The sequence below is a fragment of the Pyxicephalus adspersus genome, chromosome 4 (assembly GCF_032062135.1).
Source record: "Pyxicephalus adspersus chromosome 4, UCB_Pads_2.0, whole genome shotgun sequence".
In the NCBI taxonomy this organism is placed as follows: Eukaryota; Metazoa; Chordata; class Amphibia; order Anura; family Pyxicephalidae; genus Pyxicephalus; species Pyxicephalus adspersus.
Window position 1 is genome coordinate 5,835,853 of NC_092861.1, and position 23,922 is coordinate 5,859,774.

Sequence of the window (23,922 nt, forward strand, 5' to 3'; positions counted from 1 at the left end):
CCTAACTGATCCACAATTGTGATTATTTAATATTTTGATTACATTTAAAGTCATTTGCGTTGAAATTAAAGTGTTGCTAAAAAAAAACAAAAAAAATTGTAGATAATATTCATTCCATTGTTATTTGAATATGTGTTCGGTTACTTTCCATACATAACTTCTCTCGCTTGCATAGAACTGCATATTTTCACTGCCTGTGACTTCAATTTATGCTCCATTCAGAAAAACGCTGCTCCTACACACACCTCACATCATAACACTTCTCCCCCAATCACCCCAGATTATAACGCTGCTCCCACAGACACCCCACATCATAACACTGCCCCCACAGGTAACCCAGATCATAACACTGACCTCACAGGTAACCGAGATCATAACACTGCCCTTATAGACTTCCCCAATATAACACTGCCCCCACAAGCACACCAGATCATAACACTACTTCCACAGGTACCCCATATCATAACACTTCCCCCACAGGCTCCCCAGATTATACCACTGCCCCACAGGCTCCACAGTTTATAACACTGCCCCCACATGCTGCCTAGATCATAACACTTCCCCCAAAGGCCCTCAAGATCATAACACAACCCCGCAGGCACCCCAGATCATAACACTGCCTCCATAGGCTCCCCAGATTGAAACACTGCCCTTACAAGTACCCCAGTTTATACCAATGCTTTCACAGGCACCCCAGATCATACAACTGCCCCCACAGCCAGTGCTATAAAGTAACAGTGGGTGGATACATATAGAAAAGGAAACATGAGCAGAGCTTTGCCAGCTTTTCTGATAAAAACCTCTCATCTCTATTGCTGAACCATTTCAATAAAAGTGCTTGTGACCTGGCTCTTACACTGGCCCTCCTGTATCAATTCTTTGGGGTTAATTTACCAAAGGAACACGGGCTAGTAACTTTGCAAAGTATTTTTTACTCTATGTTGCCATTCAGATGCAAATATCTGTTCAAATCTTTTAGAGATAAACAGCACTGGTATCACTCACCTGGCAAATCTCTTACTCCTTTTTTATTGCCTGTCCCTTTCTGAAAAAGTTGACCTGCTGGATCATGGAAACCTAAAAATGGAACCTGATCTAACCTAACTCAACCAATTCCAGCCCAACCAAGCCTCTCCCTTTCCAAAGCTGCCCACTTACAAATATCCCAAGGGCTGTAATTCCACCATTTGTTCACAACTCCGGCCCTAAAGTCTTTTTATGCTGGAATTCCTGCATTATAGCCTCCTAAACATCTATGGGGCTTGAGTCTTCTTGTCTCCATCTTCAAGACATAATCCTTTAGAAGTCTATGGAGTTGTAAAGCCCTGACACAAACTAGGGAAATGACAGAGGTAAGCAAACAAAAGACCCTTTGGCCCTTGAGGTCCCAATAGTCATTTGTGAATGGGGAGCATGGCTTCAGTTAGATAGGGGTAAATAGAACGGGGAGGATACACCTTGTATAAAATAGTACTTACCCCTTACCTCCCACTCCATCTTACAATAATAATAAAAGTAATAATAATGCAGTTTTTCACAATCTTAACTAAAATAGTCCTGATATGGTCTTATTTCCAAGTAACTTACTTAAGATGGTTTTAATATGGCTTTTTTTCTCTAATTGAAGACAAATGAGGGCAATTTGTTTTAACCCAGCTGTTCCCGGTAAATTTCAATAAAAACATGAAGCAATGTATGGCCTCCCGCTCATTGCATCCCTGTGCAATAATACACCATCTGCAGCCGGATTTTTATTCTAGTGTTCAGCCCCTCCTGAGCTGGCTGAATTCCCCAATTTCTTCTTTGTCCTTGTAGATTTTATTTACACTATTGAGATTTTACCATCAATGTGTGTGTTTTAAATTTTGTGTTTATTTCTAGAGATAACCACATATTCAACAGGAACAAAAATATTAAAGATATGTTTACCCTTTGATAGCAAGATATTTTGGGGGGATTATTTTTTTCCGTATTTATATATATAAATATATTTTTTTTTTAACTTTTTCATTGTTGTAACCAGTGCAAAATTTAAGGCCTGAAAAAAATATATAACACACCCAAAAATTGTACACCCAAGATATTTGTGCTACCATTCACCAAACACATATTTTCACAATTTTATTGAGCCCACACAATATAATACCTATTTTTTTCTGCAAAATATTTTATTGTAACAAGATGAACTGTTAAACTCCACATTGTCCACGAGTGAATTTTTGGGTTCTATTGATAAAACAAAGACTCATACATTCCCTCAAACATTCCCTCATGGGAATATTCCAGGTCCAAATGTTTTAGTGGCAGTAATTGTTTCTCACCGGGGAATGTTTTAGGGAATGTCAGATTCACTATTTTATATTCATGAAATTATATTTATGCACACATCCGAGACGTGGGTTTGCTTTCAAGTGTTCACCTATAAGGGTGCAGGGTTTTTTTATTAATATTTAGATATTTAATATATATAGATATATAGTTATTTTTTGGGGAGTTAAAATTTAATAAATATTCTAGTTATTATTTTGAAACCTAATTATTGAAAAACTTTTTAAAACTTTAATTTTGTGCTCTCACAAGGTGGCTGACAAGTTTCTAATGATATTGAGTAGTGCAGATGATTCTTTAAGGTTTAAGGCAAATACGGGTTGATGTCACCCCGTGTACACTAGTTTAGCCCAAAGAACAGATTATGCCTAGTCAGCTGCTTCCCTAGCCAGTGCAGGCATACCTTCACCAATGTATTCTTTGTTTTTTTATACTATCTGGCCCAAAAAAGTCCAAGTCTAATATTTAGCTATAATTACAGCATGCATTTACTGTGGTATCATTTCAATAAGCTTATGTGTTGCCTTCATTTTTCACCAAGATCTTTTGATGATGATGGGAGAGCACAACATGCAGCCTTCTATAGCACATCCCAACATTCTTAATGGGGTTCTGGACTCTGTGGTGGCCAATCCTTGTGTGAAAAAGATGCCTCATGCTCTCTGAACATCTCTTTCACAATCGTTGGGCCCAAGGAAAACTAGCATGCTGGAAAATGTGACATCAGGGAAGAAAAAAAATCCATTGCTGGAAAACCTGGCAATCAGTATATTTAGGTAGTTTGCTGACCCAAACATTGTGCACAAACTGTTGCCCAAAGTAACCCCAGATCATAACACTGCCCCCACAGGCACTCCAGGTCTTAACACTGGCTTCACAGGCACTTCAGATTTTAACACTGCCCCTACAGGCACCCCAGATCATAACACTGATCCCACAGGCACTCCAGATCATAGCATTGCCCCTACAGGAACCCCACATGATCACATCTCCTTCACAGGCATCTCACATCATGGAACTGCATCATAGAACTGCATCATGGAACTGCCCCAACAAGCACCCTAGAATATATCAATGCTTCAACAGGCACCTCAGATCATAACACTGTTCTTAAAGGTACCAGAAATCATAATGCTACCCCCACAGGCTCCCCAGAGCACAAAACTGCCCCCACGGGCACTCTCAATCATTACACTGCTCCCACAGGTACCCTAAAACATAATTCTGCCACTAAAGGTACCCCTGCTGCCACAGGCTTGGGGCACAATTTATTGACAAGAGTTCACATACTGTAAACAATAACAGGGTTAGGACCAGATATACAAGAAGGACCTAAGTGGCTTCCACATAAATTTGAATTTCTGTAAAATATGTACTTTTCTTGTCTTTTTTTTTAATATTATTTTCATACCAAGTATTACACTGTGACAGATAATCTGCCATTTCAAATAGTCATCATACCCCCATACCCATATCTTTGAAAGGCGCAGTGACAGCTGAACCCAGCAAGTTTTCATGTAAAGGAGCCTCATGTGATCCACATGCTAGCTGGTAGGGATTTGTTCTTCTGCAAGTATTAAGGTTATGGGGGAAAAAAATCAGCCCCGTAGCTATTTTATTTGGCACATTAATATTCCTGTAATCTTGGCCTTTTCAAAATTTCAGATAGTGTCAGATTTAGGAGAAGTAGGAGCTGTCAGATCTGTTGATTTATAGAAGGACTGGTCACCTTAGCCAAAATGGGTTCTTTACCAATTGTCCAAGAGCTTTTTGAACATCTTTATTTCTTAGGCTGTAGATTAAAGGATTTAACATTGGAGTAACAATTGTATAGAACACTGAAACCATCTTGTCCGTAACTTTAGTATCTGAGTGCCTTGGTCTCATGTACATGAATATGGCCGTTCCATAGAAGATGGTCACCACAATGAGATGGGATATGCACGTAGAGAAGGCTTTGTATCTCCCAGAAGGTATTTTCACTATGACTAAGCAAATGTGTATGTATGAAAACAGAATGAGAAACAAGGGTATTAGAAGCAAAATGGTCCCACCAACCAAGGTTATAATGTTGTTAACCGAGATGTCCCCACAAGATAGCTGAAGTAGGGAAGGAGCTTCACAAAAGAAGTGGTTGATAGGTATAGGTCTGCAGAACCTTAGTTGGTATATAAAATATATATCAACGGAGGCTATACTACCACCAGCCATCCAAGACACGCCAATCATCCTGATACAGGAGACTGTATTCATAATAACATTGTATCGCAGGGGATTGCAGATAGCAACATATCGATCATAGGCCATAAAAGCCAACAGTATGCACTCTGTCTCCCCCATGAAAAGATAGAAGTAAACTTGAAGAATGCATCCAATATATGAAATAGATTTTTTGGACAATACAATATTCAGTAGCATCTTGGGCACAATGATTGATGTATAGCAAATGTCCAAGAGGGACAGATTAGTAAGAAATAAATACATAGAGTTGTGTAGATGGTTGTTGGTTATGACGGCCACCATAAGGAGAATGTTTCCGGCCAGTGTGGTCATGTAGACAACTGAGAATAACTGGAACAGCCAAAGTTGAATATGGGGATTGTCTGTAAGTCCAAGAAGAATAAATTCTTTTACTGTACTTTGGTTCTCAGTTGGCATGTTCACACTTTTCTAGTAATATTTAATTGGCTTACAACATAACACTTTCGGAAAATAGGCACAGAATGGGTAAGGTATATATAAGGGAAAGTTTTAATTGGAAAAAAATACAAATAAACGTACAAACAATGAGGTTATATCCACTGTGTAATTCTTTATTTTAAAGCAAACTACTGAAGTTCCTTTACTTGGAGGTAGAACTGAGCTAACTCAGATTCTTAGCTGTCCTACTGACCACCATTGTCAAATTTTAGCAGGGATGATATAGTTTGCAAAGGATAGTTGTAATTCTTACCACAATCAAATGATCCTTGGTGTAAGAGTTAAGTGTAAAGTGAAATGCTCTGGTGGTTTTCTGAAAAATAGTTCACAAAAACAAAAAAAAAAAGATTTAAACAACTATTTGTATGGTTTTTTTAAGCGCACTATATTGAGATACAGCAAAAGCTTCCATGTCTATGTTTTTTACCTGTTGGTGAGAGGGACGACATTAAAGACGGCCTGCGTGTAATAAAAAATATGTTTAATGGTATTATTTACCAAGTAAGCACATTATATGCTAGAGAAAGTGAGAGAGATGTGAGAGTGAGAAAGTGAGAGTGATGATTATACAATGTTTGTACAATGCATTCTATATTTTGGGATGTAAAATATACATATTTTTGGGTAAAAAAAAATACTGAAATACAAACTTTTAAAAATACATAAAAATCCAGCTGCATAATTAGGGCTACTAAAGGAAAACCAAATCAAACACATTGGAAAACTGTAAAAACTGATTGGTAAAAAAGAGATTTTATGTGTACAATCCTAAGTGGTTGATAAAATCAAGAATTAATTTTTGAACATTTTCCTGAATGCTTTATTAATCTTCGTTTTCAGCATTTTTAAACAATATATACATTTTCATGTACATATATATATTTTTGTTGGTATTGTTGAGTAAAGATGAATACATAAAAACATTTAAATAAATTCAATTTTAGTGACTTGTTTCTAAAATTTCAGATATTCTGTTTGAAATCATCAGAAGTCTGGACGTTCCTCCCATGAAACAATTGATGAGATTGATTGATTGAGAATTATCATACAAAAACTAAATAATGGGGTCTAGTTCACCCAAGATTCATCTAAACTTTAGCTAAAACTGACATATTGTTTCTTTGGATTTAATAAAAAAAAGTATGAATCACGAAAAAAAGTTAATTTGTACATTTTTCTAATTGTATCCAATGTGAAAATGTGTACATTTAGGATAAGATTTGGGTGACTCTTTGCATAAGACATTTGAAAATGTACAAATAATATATAAGGTTGTTGGTATCTCTTACTAAAGTATTTTAGGTTGTTGCCAGCCCCTAAGAATAGATAATTTAAGGGTAAAAAGGGAAATAGAGACAGTAAGGGTTTTGTTGGCATAAATGTGAGTATCCATAATATTTTTATCAGGTTAAAATAGATACACAAATTTTGTCACATATGATTGACAAAGTTACAAAAAAGCAATGTTAGCAATCCCTAGTCCACTTGAAAAAGTGGAGTTTTTGGGATATCTAGACATTCGATTAACTGGTAAATAATTTTAAGTTAAGTAGTCCATGAAATATCAATATCCAAAAGCAGGTAAATGTTTACAGAATCCTGGCTCGAGTCAAGAGAGAATAGACTGGTAAATGACGAAGAAGCGGTAAATGTGAGTGATTAGTAAAAATATGTTGTCTATAGTTAGTATCAACCGGACTCATAAGGATCATAAGAGGTTCTACATTTCTGAAAGTCTCCAAAAGCTGAATGGTAGGGATTAGAGGCAGCTGCCTCAATATCCAAGTGACAGCAGTTCTGAACAGAATATAGATACTCACATTTATGCCAACAAAACCCCTACTGTCTTCCTTTTCTTTTTATCCTTATATGAATATATATACCACAATCACTGATAAAAGAGACTCATTGGTTTTAAAATATATACACATCAATATTGATACAGATTTCGTACAGTTAAAAAAAATGTCCATAGATCATTTGGCATTTTCCTTTTTTATAACATTTATTTTATCTCTATTGGCCATGTTTTTATGTGTTTTCCCAAGATATTATGAAGGATTGGGTCACTGAGGACTTTATTTTAAAAACATCCACAGCAATTTTCCATTTGGCAAACAGCAACAGTTTAAATATAATAGATATTATAAATACTAGTTTCATGATGATGATGATGATGATGATTAAGTTCATATTTATTATCATGAAGATACACAAGTTTTTTTTAAGCTTTTACTTATTCAGGTAGTTCCTTCAGCCTGAAAACTGTACCTTAATATTCCTTAGATATAGTGGTTTGCATTCTTTTTCATTGCCTAAGGACAAGAGGTCCTCTAGGCTCCTGGTTTGAGATACAGAACCCTTCCTACTCTTTAGGGGATGCTCCCTGCCAATTGGACAGTTGAATCTCATATTTTTACAGATGTTACAGAAACAAAAATTAGTAATAACTTTTCAGTTAATACACCTTTTTTCTTATAGCAACTCTTGCAGGTTTGGCTTTTCCTTCCCAGAAAGAGATATTTTTTTCACTTCCTGTATTATTTGGGGACAGGAAGTGAGATAAACTTCCTAACAAGCATATACAGTAAAAACCTCACAGTGGCTGAACCAAATAACCAAGATTTAAAAAATATATTTTTACTGGGGTTATTAACTGCAATCTACTTCTAATATTTGGCTCAGCAAATGCTGAGTGAATAGGAAGTTATATGTTTATCTGATATCTAACAGGATCAAAAGGTATTTGTTTGCACCTACTGTACAGATATTCAAAAGTATATGTAACAAATAATAATAACAAACACAAGTGGTTGTTTTTTTTTTGTAGGAGAAAATAAGGTGGGCCTGATTCATTAAAGCTCTACAAGAGTGATGAAAATAAACTATCATGGGAGACCTTGGGTAATCCAGCAAACCTGAAATGGTCTAATACTGCAAACTAATAAGAAAAAAACTATTTGAATCTTCTCAGATACAACTTATGGCTTGGTTTGGTATTCTGGCATCCAAGGAAAGTTTAGCTAATGTCTCTGAGCCAAGGCTTCTTGGCAGCTTTTTCCAAGGGCAGAGAACTGGAACTTTTCGTTAATGGAGAGTGGCAGGTGACTTTCAGTCAAACTCCCCTGAAGCCCAACAACTAGAACGTGGTCAGCGCCCAGGCCTTGCGTGCAGCATTGGTGGTTTGGTGGTAGAATTCTTGCCTGCTACGTGGGAGGCCCAGTTTTTGTTTAAATCGGTTTTATTAAGTTTTCAGATAAAAAAAAAAGGGCAACAGGTAAACATAACACATTTACCATCAACTATATAACACACACACCATAACAAACATAACATGGTAGGCTTCTAATTAACAGACATACAATACCAAAAGGCTGCATATACCCAAAGAAAAATAAATAAAAAATAAATAAAATAAAACAGAAAAACATAACAGTTCTAAAGGGATCAAATAGCACATGTTAAACCTGTGCAAAAACAGCTATATATCTGCTATCGGAAGCGTATGGCATAGGGTGTAAACCAATAGTCATAAACAACAGATAAAATAACAACACAGACAGATACATATAACAAATCAGCCCAGGGGGGAAGGGGGGGATGCCAAGCGGTACAAAGATATAGGAGGTATATATTGACCCTCAATTCCTGGTTTGGAATCCAGCCTGTAAGCCTAGACATTAAGTAAGATAAGTGCGGAATCGGGATCAGTCCTTAAACCAGTCCCAAATGGACCAGGTAATTCTAAATTGTTCCATTCTATCATCATCCTCTGCGACCAACATTTCCATATGGCGGATTTTTTCAAGTTCGGAGACCCAATTGGCTATAGACGGGGCCCCAGATTGCTTCCATAATCTCGGGATAGTGGCCCTTGCTGCCGTAAGAAAATGACGTAGGACCCCACTTTTGATGGTTTTGAGCTAACCCGGAACCATAGACAAAAGAACTATATTGGGAGTATTGGTTATGGTGGACCCAGTGCTGTCATTATACACCTGAATAATTGTGTCCCAAAATCGATATATAGGCGGACATTCCCACCATATATGAAGCATAGTCCCCTTATGTAGATGACATCGCCAACAACGATTGGATTGTGTAGGGGAGATTCTATGGAGGTCTACTGGGCAATAATACCACCTGGATAGAATTTTATAATTGACCTCTTGAGCTCTACAGGTCAAGGCCAACCTATGCGTTAGGGTGAATGATTTTTCCCAATCCTCCGCAGCTATATGTCCAGTCAATTCCCTCTCCCAATATCTAATATATAGAGGTGCCGAGGGCTCCGAGTCCTGAGCAAATAGCTCGTACAACCTGGACACAACATGAGAGGGGCGGTCAGAAGAGCCAACCAACTGCTCAAACGCTGTTAAGCTTCTATAAAAAACTGATAAGTCAGAGAATGAAGCTACAAAAGATGACAGTTGCCTGTGTGAAAGCCATGAAAGCAGCTTGCTCCTGTTTGGGAGATCCAGGGAGGCCAGTAGGGGGACCCGTCCGTTATGTAATATACTCCTAAGATAACGGCTTTCAGATGCAGACCACGATAAAAATGTGGAAGTTCGCATAGCCGGGGGGAATGCCGGATTATCAAACAGCGGAGTCATGGGTCCCGGATTTGAGGACAATTTGGAGGCCCAGTTTTGATTCCCAGCCAATGAAGCGGCAGAGTCTTTTACCTAGCCTGGGGCCCTAAAAGGGACCCGTGGCTGCAGTCAAATGCCACTATGCTAATCAGGGGAAAGTATGGATTGCTGGATCCACAGGTTCCCCCATGATAGGCTTTCTTCTCCAGGTGAGCTTTAATAAATCAGGCAGTTTAGTAGGGTACTTCACATACTCATATTTTCACAAGCAACTTGTGGCCGTAATAGCTATAGGAACCTTTTTTTTTTAGAATAGTGGTCTCTGTTAGGTAAATAATGCCTTATTTCTTTGATCATATATCAAAATTTTACATCATTAAAACATTGGATTACCCCAAGTCCAAAGAAAAAAGAGATTGTATGGCTTCCAGTAAATAATAATAAAATTACATTTCCTTTATTCAATACACAATTTTCAAATCTGACATTATACTTAAAGCACATTGCACATACATCATTAAATAAATACTAATAGTTTATGCATTTATTCCATGGTGTTTATTCCTATGGTATATGGAGTGATCCCCTATTTGTGAGATATTAAAGATCACGTGTAAACAGTAAAATTGCCAAAATGGAAGGTGTGAATCTCGGTCCATTATCTTGAAATTACAATTGCCAGAGCAAATACACCAAAGAAACTCAATGCACTTCGTAGCTCTAGGCTACTTTTTCAGGAGAGTTAGTGAACCTGCTATGGACATGGATGAAATGTAACACAGGATGCAAGTTGACTGAATGCTCAGCAGGAGAGGTCTAGGAACCTGTCACCATCGCATCCTATCATGACCATTGCCTCTTTCGTGTTTCACCATGATCCTGGTTGGCCATGGTGTGTACAAGAGCTACATCATCCCAAACATCTATGTCCATTCTTGGTATGTTGGAAATACAGCTAAGTGATCCACTTTTTGATTCAACAAGCCACCAGGAGCATGAAAAAATAAACTTTCATATAAAATACATACAATATAGCAACACAAGGAAGATCCTAATATGCACAACTGGGGTATTTGGTGAGTTCATAGGTAATTACAGTGCAAAGTCTCATGAACCAACGAGTTTTGCCTGTTTTGGCTTTTTTCAGGGGAGTTTTCAAAATAAGAGACAAGTCATATGACCTCTATATTTATATTCAAAGAAAGAGCCAAGCCGGAGCAAGCATGTAAGGTGACTATGCTGTCCTTTACATTTAGGCAAAATACACAGTGAATACCCATGAGCCTTATATTGGAACTGAATAAAGCCCAGCTTATGGTCTATATCAGCTTGACTATATACTTCTCGCTGTCCTAATCGGGGGATTTCATTGTGGAAACAGAAGCTATTGTGTTCCTGAGGAAGCGGACTATGTTCAGAGACACGTGCTGAACTGACATTATCTTATCTGTACCAACCACAAATGGATGATTGGAGTATATAAGTGTTTTTATAGTTTTTATCTGTTTAATAAACCTGTGTGTTATTAAGAAATTTTTATCGGATTGTTAAATGAATACATGCCTTAAAAGTCCCAAGGTTATTGACCCTCTTGCTCAAAAATATTTATTTTGTAGGATATATACTTAGGGATGTGGCATATGTAAAATAATCCAAAAAACTATAGGGACTTCTTTTCATTTTTTAAATATTTTCAGGCTATTGATCAGAGGATTTTTAGTTGGTGTGATCACCAAATAAAACTTGGCCACCATTGTGTCTGTGTTCTCTGTAACTGAATGCTTAGGTCTAATGTGTGTAGAGATGCCTGCACCATAGAAAATGACCACTACCACCAGGTGTGAAATACAGGTAGAGAAGGTTTTGTACTTTACTGAGTGAATCCCCGTGATAGTAGCAATGATTTGGAGATAGAAAAGAAGAATTAGTGACAGTGGGATGAAAAAAAGATGGGGGTGCCCACCAGTTGTATGGTTATAGTGGAAGTGATATCACTGCAGGAAAGTTGCATATTCAATATTTTTAGGTAGCAATTGTGTTGTCCTGTTGAGAAAAAAAAGTCATCGCAGTCCTAACAGCTTCCCCATGGATATTTGAACATCCTTATTTCTCAGGCTATAGATCAGGGGGTTTACCATTGGAGTTACGGTCGTATAAAATATTGCCACCATTTTGTCTGTGTTCTCTGTAGATGAATGCTTAGGTCTAATGTACGTAAAGATACCTGCACCATAAAAAATGATCACCACCACAAGGTGCGAAATTCACGTGGAGAAGGTTTTATACTTTACTGAATGGATTCTCATGATGGTGGCAATCATCCGGAAGTACGAAATAAGGATTAGTGACAGCGGGATGAAAAGCAAGATGGGGGTACCTAACAGTTGTATGATTTTAATAGATGTTATATCACTGCAAGACAACTGCAGTGATATACCATGAACCACAGAAAAAGTGGTTCATGGTATTTTGACCACAGTATTTCAAGTTGAATATAAAATACATGTCAGTAGAAGATATGATGCCACCAGTCAACCATGACATGCTGATCATCCAGAAACAGGCTTTGGTATTGATGATCATATTGTAGTGTAGAGGGTTGCAGATAGCAACATAACGGTCATAGGCCATCAATGCCAAAAGGATGCATTCAGTTTCTGCTATGAACAAGTAAAAATAAACTTGTGTGACACAGCCACTATAGGAAATGCTCTTCTTTTGTGAAAGCAAGTTTGCCAACATTTTGGGTACAATGATTGAGGGATAGCAGATGTCCAACAAAGACAGACTAGCCAATAAAAAATACATAGAAAGGTGCAAGCGCTTGTCAGTCTTCACAGCCACTATGAGAAGAAGATTTCCAACAAGAGTGGTCACATAGACTACCATGAAAATGGAGAACAACAACACTTGTACAAAAGGGTCTCCCGAGAGCCCAAGAAGAATGAATTCAGCCACACTGCTTTGGTTATCAGAATACATTGTAGTTTATCCAACTGAGACATTAACAAAATAGTTTTTATTTACTTTATACAAGGTAACCTTTTATGATATCAAGATAATGAAACATGACAAAATGAGAAACGGTAAGTTGTAGAAATCATTTAAACAATCATTTAAACCTAAACATTTTCATTGTTTGGTTCATTCAATGTTAAAGAACTTTTATTATATGTTAGATGAAGTTTGTATCTATGAAAATCATTTAAATGTTTTTAGAATTTTCTGGATGATAATTTATTGTTTCTTTCAGAATAATGACTTCAGACTTAAAAATAATGATAACCAATATTTATTGCATACTTTACCATACTTGAGCTATTGCAAATCTTCAACAGACTGATTATTTGTAAATATAGAGTTGATCGTGACTTTAGAGTTGATCGTGACTTAAATAAAGGATAAAAAAAATAAAAGAATAAAATTAAATTTAGACCAAATGCCATCATTTGGATGGCCACATCATTTTTCTGAAGGCTATTTATTTCACAAAAAGGAATTATAGGCTACACTAAATGCTGCTTCTGCTTGGCTGCCAGTTCATACCTGGTCCTATTTCTTTATTTTATTATTATATTATATTTATTTTTAAAGCTGTCAGGAGCTTCCTAAACCATTCTTGACAATGTTTTAACATTTCCTGCTTTATACTATATATTTTTTTGTTTTTCTGTCTACATATACTATGATCAGGTAAATAAAAATCATTGGTTCTTTTTCAGAGAGAAAAGGTTATTGGTCCCAGATCAAATTTAGTTTTCCTGTCCAGAACCTTCATCAATCGATCAAACACATGCACACATTTACTGATTTCTATATATGAACAACATATACCCTGAAAAAACATGAAAAAAAAACTTTTTATTTATTTCTGTACTTCATTGACATTTAGAAAATGCTGTGAATTGTCTAATTGATCTCACATCCCAGTTACAAGTAAAATAACACTTCTTCCTTGGACCTACTTGTGCCACCCTTTTGTTCCCTTGTTGACTGGACATAATATTAGGGTAAGTATCAGATGTGACAGCTACACAGGAAAATCTGGTGAAATATTAGTACACATGCAACAACTAGAAGGGTAGGGATCTGTGTGGACAAACTTTGGGCTTGTGACAATATCATCAGTCTAAGATCATTCAGAATTCATTCACAGGTACATTTGACCAGAAGTTGACCACCTTCTGACCCACTTCTGACTGCTTTATTAGGATTTTTCATTCTCACTGTCTTTTATGAAAATGAAAAACACAGTTTAGGCTTATAAATCTAAATACAAACCATTCACAACATAAGGTGTGTCACGTATAACAGGGAGGGGAGTGAAAACAGAAAGGTGTTGGTCACTACTAGGCCTCAAATGACTAGGGAAAAGGGAAAGGTCACCCCTTGCAGACACCCTAATCTAGCCCTAACTCTTAACCGTATGAGTATCCCCTGATGGTGAGGATACTCATACACTGGAACCTAGTCCCTACTAGCCCTGTATAGCCCTAGCAGTAGTGTCTGGCTTGAGACTGCTGGTTCCTTCCCCTATGAAGGACCCAGTGTCTCCCTGAGGCCTAGTAAACAACTAAATAAACACAAAACACCAAAACACCAAAAGTAAAGCATTTTTTTTATGATATTAGGTAAACATTACAAACTCAAAGACGTCAAGTTGTAAAAACCCTAATTAACTCCTAAAGAACTTTTATTATATTTTAGATTAAATATGTATCAATAACAGCATTCAAATGTTTATTTAGAAATTTTTAGACTTCATTTCATTAGGTTACTAGACAATATTGACTATATATGGATCTTCCCATTAGTTGTGATAGTTAGAATATAACAGATTGATTCTTTCTGACTAATGACTTTTGGACTAAAGATAAGGCCAATGTTAATTTATGGTGGGCCAATGCAGAAACTTCCACAAACTGATTATTAGTAAATATGGAGTTGATCCTGAATTTAGAATGAGGTTAAATTCAGACAACAGTTCGTGACATTAAATAGCCAAATCCTTATTTTATTGTTTTCAAAAAGTAGGAAAGTGAATAAAAGGCTACTCAACAAGCAGCTTCTGCTTAATATCTGCCTTTGTTGTTGCCTGAGCACCATGACCTTGACATCCGTGAAATAATTCTGGTAGAACTTCTAATAGGCTATTTTTGCTCTTATGTTCTTTTAAAGCTTGGCTACTTGGGCTTCCTAAAAACATGTTTAACTCTTTTTGCATCCGTGTTTCATATTACCATTGCATTTATTAGGAATTTCAGTTCAGATATTCTGAATTTCAAGGCCATGCAATTATTTGTTGTTATAAAATTGGTTAAAACCAAACTGATCAAACTTTTCAGATGTTCAGAATCTAATGGTGTAGTCAGTGCTGTAATAAAATAAAATTCCATCCCCAAACCTCTGTAGATTAGATTCCCGTATGGCACAAGATGATAGAAAGAGTGTTTTATTGGATCAATTCATAGAAAGTTCAAATATTAGAAATATTAGATAGAATTCTGTGAACAAAAAATCTTTTGAACCTATTGGTGCAGTATTTGGAAAGAAAAAGAATTTGAATTTTGTATCACAGATGAAGATATGAAAAAGTATGATTGAATACTGTAAAACTGAACATAAAATGTATTTTTATATTGTTATAATTAGGTTTTTCAAATGAGATTTTACAATGGTATTTTATGTCTTGCTTTTTGTCCACATATACTATCACCAGAAAAATTGTCAATACGAGGTCCTTTTTAAAGAGAAAACTTTTATTAATTTATCTCAGATTCTAAGAATACAAGCAATAATTATATGTTTAATAACACATAGACAAAAAAGATCAAAATTGAATTCGTTTTAATTCAATTTCTTTTTGGAATTTGGCACTGTGAATTTGAAGCCCATGCCCAAGTTTATTCTTAGTCACAGCTCCTGAATCACACTACACAAAGCATCTGCTCCAAACTCGGCATTGGTAACATGAGCATTAAAAACATATAGTATGTGTTTATGTGGTATATATATAGTATGTGTTTTTACATACTATAAAATAATTTAAACCTGATGACATTTTTTCACTGTAAATAGGCCACCTCTTCAGGAGCATACTGTCAACGGGGGAATTGTGGATATTAATAATGGAGTACCACAAGTACAATATCACATCTGTCCCATCAGTTTTTGATCCAGAGCCAGAGACTCAAAGCAGGCAAAACAAATGTATCATAAAATCATGCTTACCTGTTTACAAAGATGCAGTAGGAAATTGAGATTGACAAATTAAGGACACTTTGTTAGCTTTTTGGTTTGCTCAAGCTGCTTGGTGTGGATGACAGCAGATAGATGATGGGACAGATGTGATATTGGACCTGTGGTATTCCATAACTTATGCACATGATTCTTACGTTGACAGTATGCTCCTGAAGAAGCCGATTTTTCATTGTTAAATGCATTAAAATGGAAGTGAACATATATTATACAGATATTTTCTAGATGTACAATAAGATATCATAGAATGTGTTTAAACCTATGTCACTGATTGTTATAACATAGTTTTTATATGTTTTTAATATAACTGTTTAAGTATGTTATATGTTTTATTGAATAATGCCTAAAAAAATTTCATTCAATTTCAAAAATGTTTCATTGTGTTTATGTCCTAGTTACAAATAAAATAACACTTCTTCTTTCCCTAGCACTTTAAATATAATGTCGCATTTACAAGATCAGAAAGTCTGGTAAGCAGGGATGAGTGAACTTCCAATGGGTCTTCGAAATTTCGCCGAACCGAATTCGCGAAAATAATCGGAAGTTCACGGAAATCATGACGATCCCCGGCACTAGAGGTTAATTAACCTCTAGTGCCCTGGGATTGTAGTGGATTCTCAGGGCTGCATGAGGAGGTAGATGGGAATCCACCCTGGAAATCCACCTGTTTGTAACTTGTCCCCATTATCCCTCTAGTGCCGGGGATTGCACACTGAGCTGATCAATGAATGCAGCCGGCACTGCATTCATTGATCAACACAGCCTGCGATTTATTTTATTTTTTTTTATTCGTTTTCTTTTTTTAATTCGATCTCGTATGGCGAATTAACACGGGCCGTTCTCACTTACCATTTTGGTAAGCGCGAATGGACGAATTTGCGGCGGGATCCAGTTTTGAAAACTCGCTCACTCATCCCCATATTAGTATACATGCAATTGATAACTAGAAGAATAAGGACCTGTGTGGACAAACTTTAGGCTTATGTCAACAAAATTAGTCTGAGATCATCCAGAATTTATTCACAGGTACATTTGACCTGAAGTTGACCACCGTCTTGCCCCTTTTTGACCTGCTTTAGGTGAGGTTTTTCATTCCCATTGTCTTTTATGGAAAAAAAAAAAAAACAGTTTGGACTTATAAGTCTAAATATGAACTATTCATAAAATAGGGTGACAGTATGCCTTCTCTTCTAGTTGTTGTTTTCAGTGTGCAATGTCCTCCGTATGGCAATAACATCTAGAAGGGCTTGACAGGCTGGTATATAAGCAGGGCAGTGAAAGAAAGTGTTCCTAAAGAGTAAATAAAAGTAAATCCGGACCTTAGTAAGTGTTCTGCAATCAATCACCATCCTAAGACCTAAGTCTCCAAAATCAACTTGAATTGTGAGGGTTTCAGTCCATCTTCCAGCTCTTCATTGATGGCCCTGAGATAAATCAAGCAATTTTCTGTAGCTTATGTCTTTGCCTACATTTATATTTTTTCAATTTAGTATTTAAATCATTCTGAGAGTGTTTTAATTCCCAGACTTCATATTCTTTCTACAGGTTTCACTCCATTGAGTATCGATTATTAATGTTTAATAAAATGATATCGTAGTATTTTATCCCTGGGGTTTGACTATTTTTGTATATCATTAGGAAATGTTTGCCTGCATATTATGTTTTCATTAGTTTAAGAATAATGAATGTACTGATTTATTATAGAAATTTTGTGTGCATATCTACCTAAAAGTTGTCATAGTTGGAGGAAATGGTTCTAAATTCTGTGTTCTGAATGTCCTGAATGTCTGTGTAGAGCTGCCTTGGCACTAATAGAAAAATGAATAGTTGGTATTAGGATAGCTATTGATTTGATATATGATTAAATAAGAGAATGTATCACATATCATCTATCAATCAATCAATCAATAGCTATCCCAATACCAACTATTCATTTTTCTATTAGTGCCACGGCAGCTTTAATTTGCCTTTTTTTCCTTTTTGCTTTGACCTCCCCTCTGCTAACTGTAAGTAAACAATATAAATCTTTTTGTAACGGTATTATATTCATATACTGGTAAAAAACCATATACCAATATTAACTAACTTCAATATCAGATATGAAAGTATAAGAAAACCTTTACAACTTATTCATAAAAATGTATGTGTATATTCATAAAAATGTGTGTATATGTTTATAGTCAAATTTAGTAAATATTAATTAACAAATAATAATATCTAATAATGGGATTTGAACCCTCAATGGCATAATTTCATGGAATATGCAAAAATATAATAACTGTGGTATATATTGATATTCCAAACTGTACTTTCCTACTAGCCCTAGATATATTGCATATTTGAACCTTCTTGGACTAAATTTTGATAACTACAGGTAATTCAATCAATATGTGCATATTATTTGATATGTTATGTTATTCTATTTTTATTTTTGCCTATACTATGTAGAAACCATACAACACTTCAAACAACACACCCCTGAGGAAGCCTATATTTGGCGAAATGTATTGGGATATATAGGACCGTAACAGGTCCCACTATATATTGTACAGTATATATATATATATATATATACTGTATGGTGTTAGAAAATCTAATGTCTAGGAAAAATATCCAAACCCTGTGATGTTTAACAGAGGTTTCGGAAATATTTTGGAAAATCCACAAAATTTGTATAACTATGTATAGATCAAGTACGTATAAATACATAATTACTTTTTTGTACTAAACTCTGAGCCTCAAACCTCTTTCTTTCTCCTCTACTCAATAATCTAGTTAAACTATTAGAGGGGGCTCACCATCCATTTGAAGAGAAAGAACTATTACCCACTATCAATCTAAGTTTAATTTCTTTTCAACATTCTTTTTTTGTGCCAGTTTTCCTCCATAAAGAAAAAAATGGATTGTGCCTATAATAATTCTTGTGCAGTTTAGCTCCAATTTAGAAATGACAATCCCATGGATTTTTTATTTGACAAAAACCAGTTTCAAACAATGAAGCATGAAGACTCAAAGGTTAACACTCCATTGCAATGATAACTCCCATGTTCGAATTTTGTCCAGGACTCTATCTGCATGGAGTTTGCAGGTTCTCCCCATGTTTGCGTGGCTTTCCTCTGGGTACTCCTGTTTCCTCCCACATTCTAAAAACTTGCACTTAGGTAATTGGCTTCCCCCAAATAGACCTTGGACTGTAATAAAGACATATGACTGTGGTGGGGACATTAGATTGTGAGCTGCTTTGAGGGACAGCTAGTGATATGACTATGGACTTTGTACAGGGCTGCGTAATATATTGGCGTTATATTATTAATAAAAAGCAAAAGTAATTGCAATCTTCTTTTCAATCTTCAAAGATTAAAGGGTATGTGAACGTTAAAGTGAATATGTGGCTATACTACAGACTTTAAAATTCAATGCAAGCCTTCACTGACCACGGTAGCTGCAGCCACTATGGTGCAATTTATCATCCCAGCAATTTATAGCTGAAGCACTAAAGTCATTCAAGTTTTTCTTCCAGCAGCTCAGCTCCGGCTGCTCCCTTGCTAGCAATGATGTTGCAGCTCAGCTCACCTTTCTTCCTTACACAGCAGAGAATTGCCAGCTCAGCTCATCCTATTCAACCCTTCACCTGCGCCTCTCTCCCAGCAGCCACCTAGAAACTAATCTCCACTTGCTCCTCTCACTCAGCAGTGGCCCACAGCCAGGAAAGCAGAGATATTAATGCTTCAAAGTGTTCTGACTCCATTGATAACCATGCAGTTTATCATTTGGGGCTCCGAATGGGACCCTCTTCTTGAAGGCAGTGAAAAAGGGGCTTAGGGAGAGTTGCAGAGGTTTATCACTTGTAACCCCTTTATCAAACTTTCTACATACATATTGACTTATATTACCATGACGTTCATTCATGATTTTACGAGTTAAAATTGGCCTTTTCCCCACAGACCCATATGATCTACCTGAGAATGTTGGACAGCAATTTGCTGGCTCTCTTGCTGGGGTCCTATACACCTTTGAAGAGAAAGGTAAGATCAGTGAGGTTTCATTAGTCACCAATATACAAATACATAAATCATCAACTATACATCGTACAGTGTGTATATATAATGTACCCTTGAAAAAGCCAAACCGTGGCGAAACCGTGGCTGTTGGATTATGTGTGTGTGACAAATATGGTTATCCTTTCTGTATTTTGTTAGAAGGAGCATCTGTGTCTAGTACTAATATAGCATTTCTGTGTGATTGTAATAAGACTGGGGAAAAAACTACATGTTCTATGTTCTTTTTAATTATGTATGAATCAGAATTGTATAAATACATATTTAAGTTTTTCACAAAAATAAAATTGAGTCTCAAAACTCTTTTTTTTGTCTATCCACATATTCTCTATGTACTAATGTGATATCGCTGCAAGACAGCTCCCTAAGCAAAGGAGCCTCACAGAAAAAGTGGTTGATGGTGTTAGAGTCGCAGAATGTCAAGCTGAATTTAAATGACGTGTTAACAGAATATATGATGCCATCAGTCTACCATGGCATGCTGATCATCCATAAACAGACTTCTATTATCCATATTCAGTATCTTTTTTTTTTATTTTATTTTGTATTCAGTAACCACAGTAAGCATACAGGAAATCCTAAACATAAAATACAAACAAGATAATGATAACAATAAATGAAATAAACAGTTTGTCATAACAATATGCCACAGAAAAGCATTCAAGTCTCTCATCTATGCAAACATTGGCCACTATATTTTGTATATTTAAAGAAACATGGAAAAATGTAAAAAGAGCTAGAATAGAAAAGAAGAGAAAGTAAAGTAAGGGGTAAGAAAAGAAAAGATGGAGGAAGGGGGGAGTATAGGCACAGATACATATTCAGATAACGCTTCAAATACCCAAACACATTTAAACTTAGTCAGTAGTATCAACATTGGCACTTATTTGTAGATATTCTGTGGACATGGTATATTGTAACCAGTAGAACAATGTTTTATTGATCTCGTCTGTACAGCCATCTCTATTATTATTATACAGTATTTATATAGCGCCATCATATTATGCAGCGCTGTACAAAGTCCATAGTCATGTTACTAACTGTCCCTCAAAGGAGCTCAAAATCTAATGTCCCTACTATAGTCATATATTAATGTAGCCTGGGGTTAATTTTTTTTTTTTTTAGGGGGAAGCCAATTAACCTAACACCATGTTTTTTGGGATGTGGGAGGAAACCCACACAGACACGGGGAGAACCTGCAAACTCCATGCAGATAGTGTCCTGGCTGGGAATTGAACCTAGGACCTAGCACTGCAAAGGCCAGAGCGCTAACCCCTGAGCCACCATGCTGCAGACTCTATCAGCCATGAGGTCTTCCATGGTCATGGTCATGGTCATGGTCATTGGTCATCCATGGTCATGGTCATTTGCGTAAAAACCATCATATTCAGCATCTTTAGGTAGCACTTTTTTTGTCCTGTTAAAGAAAAGTAAGACCTCATAGTCCTACCAGCTTCTTCATGGATCTCTGAACATCTTTATTTCTCAGGCTATAGATCAGGGGGTTCACCATTGGTGTGATTGTTGTATAAAATATTGCCACCATTTTGTCTGTGTCCTCGATAACTGAATGCTCAGGTCTAATGTACATAAAGATGCCTGTACCATAAAAAATTACCACCACCAACAGGTGTGAGATACATGTAGAGAAGGTTTTGTATTTTAAGGAGTGAATCCCCATGATAGTGGCAATGATTTGGAAGTATGAAATAAGGATTAGTGACAGAGGGATGAAAAGCAAGATAGTGGTGCCCACCAGTTGTATGATATTAGTAGATGTGATATCACTGCAGGACAGTTGCATAAGCAAAGGGGCTTCACAGAAGAAATGATTGATGGTGTTAGGGCCACAGAACGTCAAGCTGAAAATAAAATACATGTCAATAGAAGATACAATGCCACCAGTCAGCCATGACATGCTGATCATCCAGAAACAGACTTTGGTATTCATGATCATATTGTAGTGTAGAGGGTTGCAGATAGCAACATACCGGTCATAGGCCATCAATGCCAAAAGGATGCATTCAGTTTCTGCCATGAACAGGTAAAAATAGACTTGAGTGGCACAGCCAGTGAAGGAAATGCTCTTCTTTTGTGAAAGCAAGTTCGCCAACATTTTGGGTACAATGATCGAGGGATAGCAGATGTCAAGGAAGGACAGACTAGCCAAGAAAAAATACATAGAGACGTGCAAGCGCTTGTCAGTTTTCACAGCCACTATGAGAAGAAGATTCCCAACAAGAGTGGTCATATAGACTACAAAGAAAAAGGAGAACAACAACACTTGTACAAAAGGGTCTCCCGAGAGCCCAAGAAGAATGAATTCAGCCACACTGCTTTGGTTATCAGAATACATTGTAGTTTATCCAACTGAGACATTAACAAAATAGTTTTTATTTACTTTATACAAGGTAACCTTTTATGATATCAAGATAATGAAACATGACAAAATGAGAAACGGTAAGTTGTAGAAATCATTTAAACAATCATTTAAACCTAAACATTTTCATTGTTTGGTTCATTCAATGTTAAAGAACTTTTATTATATGTTAGATGAAGTTTGTATCTATGAAAATCATTTAAATGTTTTTAGAATTTTCTGGATGATAATTTATTGTTTCTTTCAGAATAATGACTTCAGACTTAAAAATAATGATAACCAATATTTATTGCATACTTTACCATACTTGAGCTATTGCAAATCTTCAACAGACTGATTATTTGTAAATATAGAGTTGATCGTGACTTTAGAGTTGATCGTGACTTAAATAAAGGATAAAAAAAATAAAAGAATAAAATTAAATTTAGACCAAATGCCATCATTTGGATGGCCACATCATTTTTCTGAAGGCTATTTATTTCACAAAAAGGAATTATAGGCTACACTAAATGCTGCTTCTGCTTGGCTGCCAGTTCATACCTGGTCCTATTTCTTTATTTTATTATTATATTATATTTATTTTTAAAGCTGTCAGGAGCTTCCTAAACCATTCTTGACAATGTTTTAACATTTCCTGCTTTATACTATATATTTTTTTGTTTTTCTGTCTACATATACTATGATCAGGTAAATAAAAATCATTGGTTCTTTTTCAGAGAGAAAAGGTTATTGGTCCCAGATCAAATTTAGTTTTCCTGTCCAGAACCTTCATCAATCGATCAAACACATGCACACATTTACTGATTTCTATATATGAACAACATATACCCTGAAAAAACATGAAAAAAAAACTTTTTATTTATTTCTGTACTTCATTGACATTTAGAAAATGCTGTGAATTGTCTAATTGATCTCACATCCCAGTTACAAGTAAAATAACACTTCTTCCTTGGACCTACTTGTGCCACCCTTTTGTTCCCTTGTTGACTGGACATAATATTAGGGTAAGTATCAGATGTGACAGCTACACAGGAAAATCTGGTGAAATATTAGTACACATGCAACAACTAGAAGGGTAGGGATCTGTGTGGACAAACTTTGGGCTTGTGACAATATCATCAGTCTAAGATCATTCAGAATTCATTCACAGGTACATTTGACCAGAAGTTGACCACCTTCTGACCCACTTCTGACTGCTTTATTAGGATTTTTCATTCTCACTGTCTTTTATGAAAATGAAAAACACAGTTTAGGCTTATAAATCTAAATACAAACCATTCACAACATAAGGTGTGTCACGTATAACAGGGAGGGGAGTGAAAACAGAAAGGTGTTGGTCACTACTAGGCCTCAAATGACTAGGGAAAAGGGAAAGGTCACCCCTTGCAGACACCCTAATCTAGCCCTAACTCTTAACCGTATGAGTATCCCCTGATGGTGAGGATACTCATACACTGGAACCTAGTCCCTACTAGCCCTGTATAGCCCTAGCAGTAGTGTCTGGCTTGAGACTGCTGGTTCCTTCCCCTATGAAGGACCCAGTGTCTCCCTGAGGCCTAGTAAACAACTAAATAAACACAAAACACCAAAACACCAAAAGTAAAGC

General features: G+C 36.2%; 2 protein-coding genes and 1 pseudogene across 2 annotated transcripts; all 3 read right to left on the reverse strand.

Annotated features, from left to right (window-relative positions):
* Positions 1-4,053: 4,053 nt before the first annotated feature.
* LOC140329333 (olfactory receptor 5AP2-like) lies at positions 4,054-4,986 on the reverse strand. Its single transcript, XM_072409547.1, has one exon. The coding sequence runs from the start codon at positions 4,984-4,986 to the stop codon at positions 4,054-4,056; it is 933 nt and encodes a 310-aa protein (XP_072265648.1).
* A 6,694-nt stretch (positions 4,987-11,680) lies between these two features.
* LOC140329342 (olfactory receptor 2D3-like) lies at positions 11,681-12,602 on the reverse strand (annotated as a pseudogene).
* Positions 12,603-21,374: 8,772 nt separating this feature from the next.
* On the reverse strand, positions 21,375-22,292 carry LOC140329350 (olfactory receptor 2D3-like). The gene has a single exon (XM_072409569.1). The coding sequence runs from the start codon at positions 22,290-22,292 to the stop codon at positions 21,375-21,377; it is 918 nt and encodes a 305-aa protein (XP_072265670.1).
* Positions 22,293-23,922: the final 1,630 nt, after the last annotated feature.

Excerpts from the sequence above, each read along its gene's own strand:
- LOC140329350 (XM_072409569.1), bottom strand. The coding sequence starts at position 22,292 with ATGTATTCTGATAACCAAAGCAGTGTGGCTGAATTCATTCTTCTTGGG.
- LOC140329333 (XM_072409547.1), bottom strand. The coding sequence starts at position 4,986 with ATGCCAACTGAGAACCAAAGTACAGTAAAAGAATTTATTCTTCTTGGA.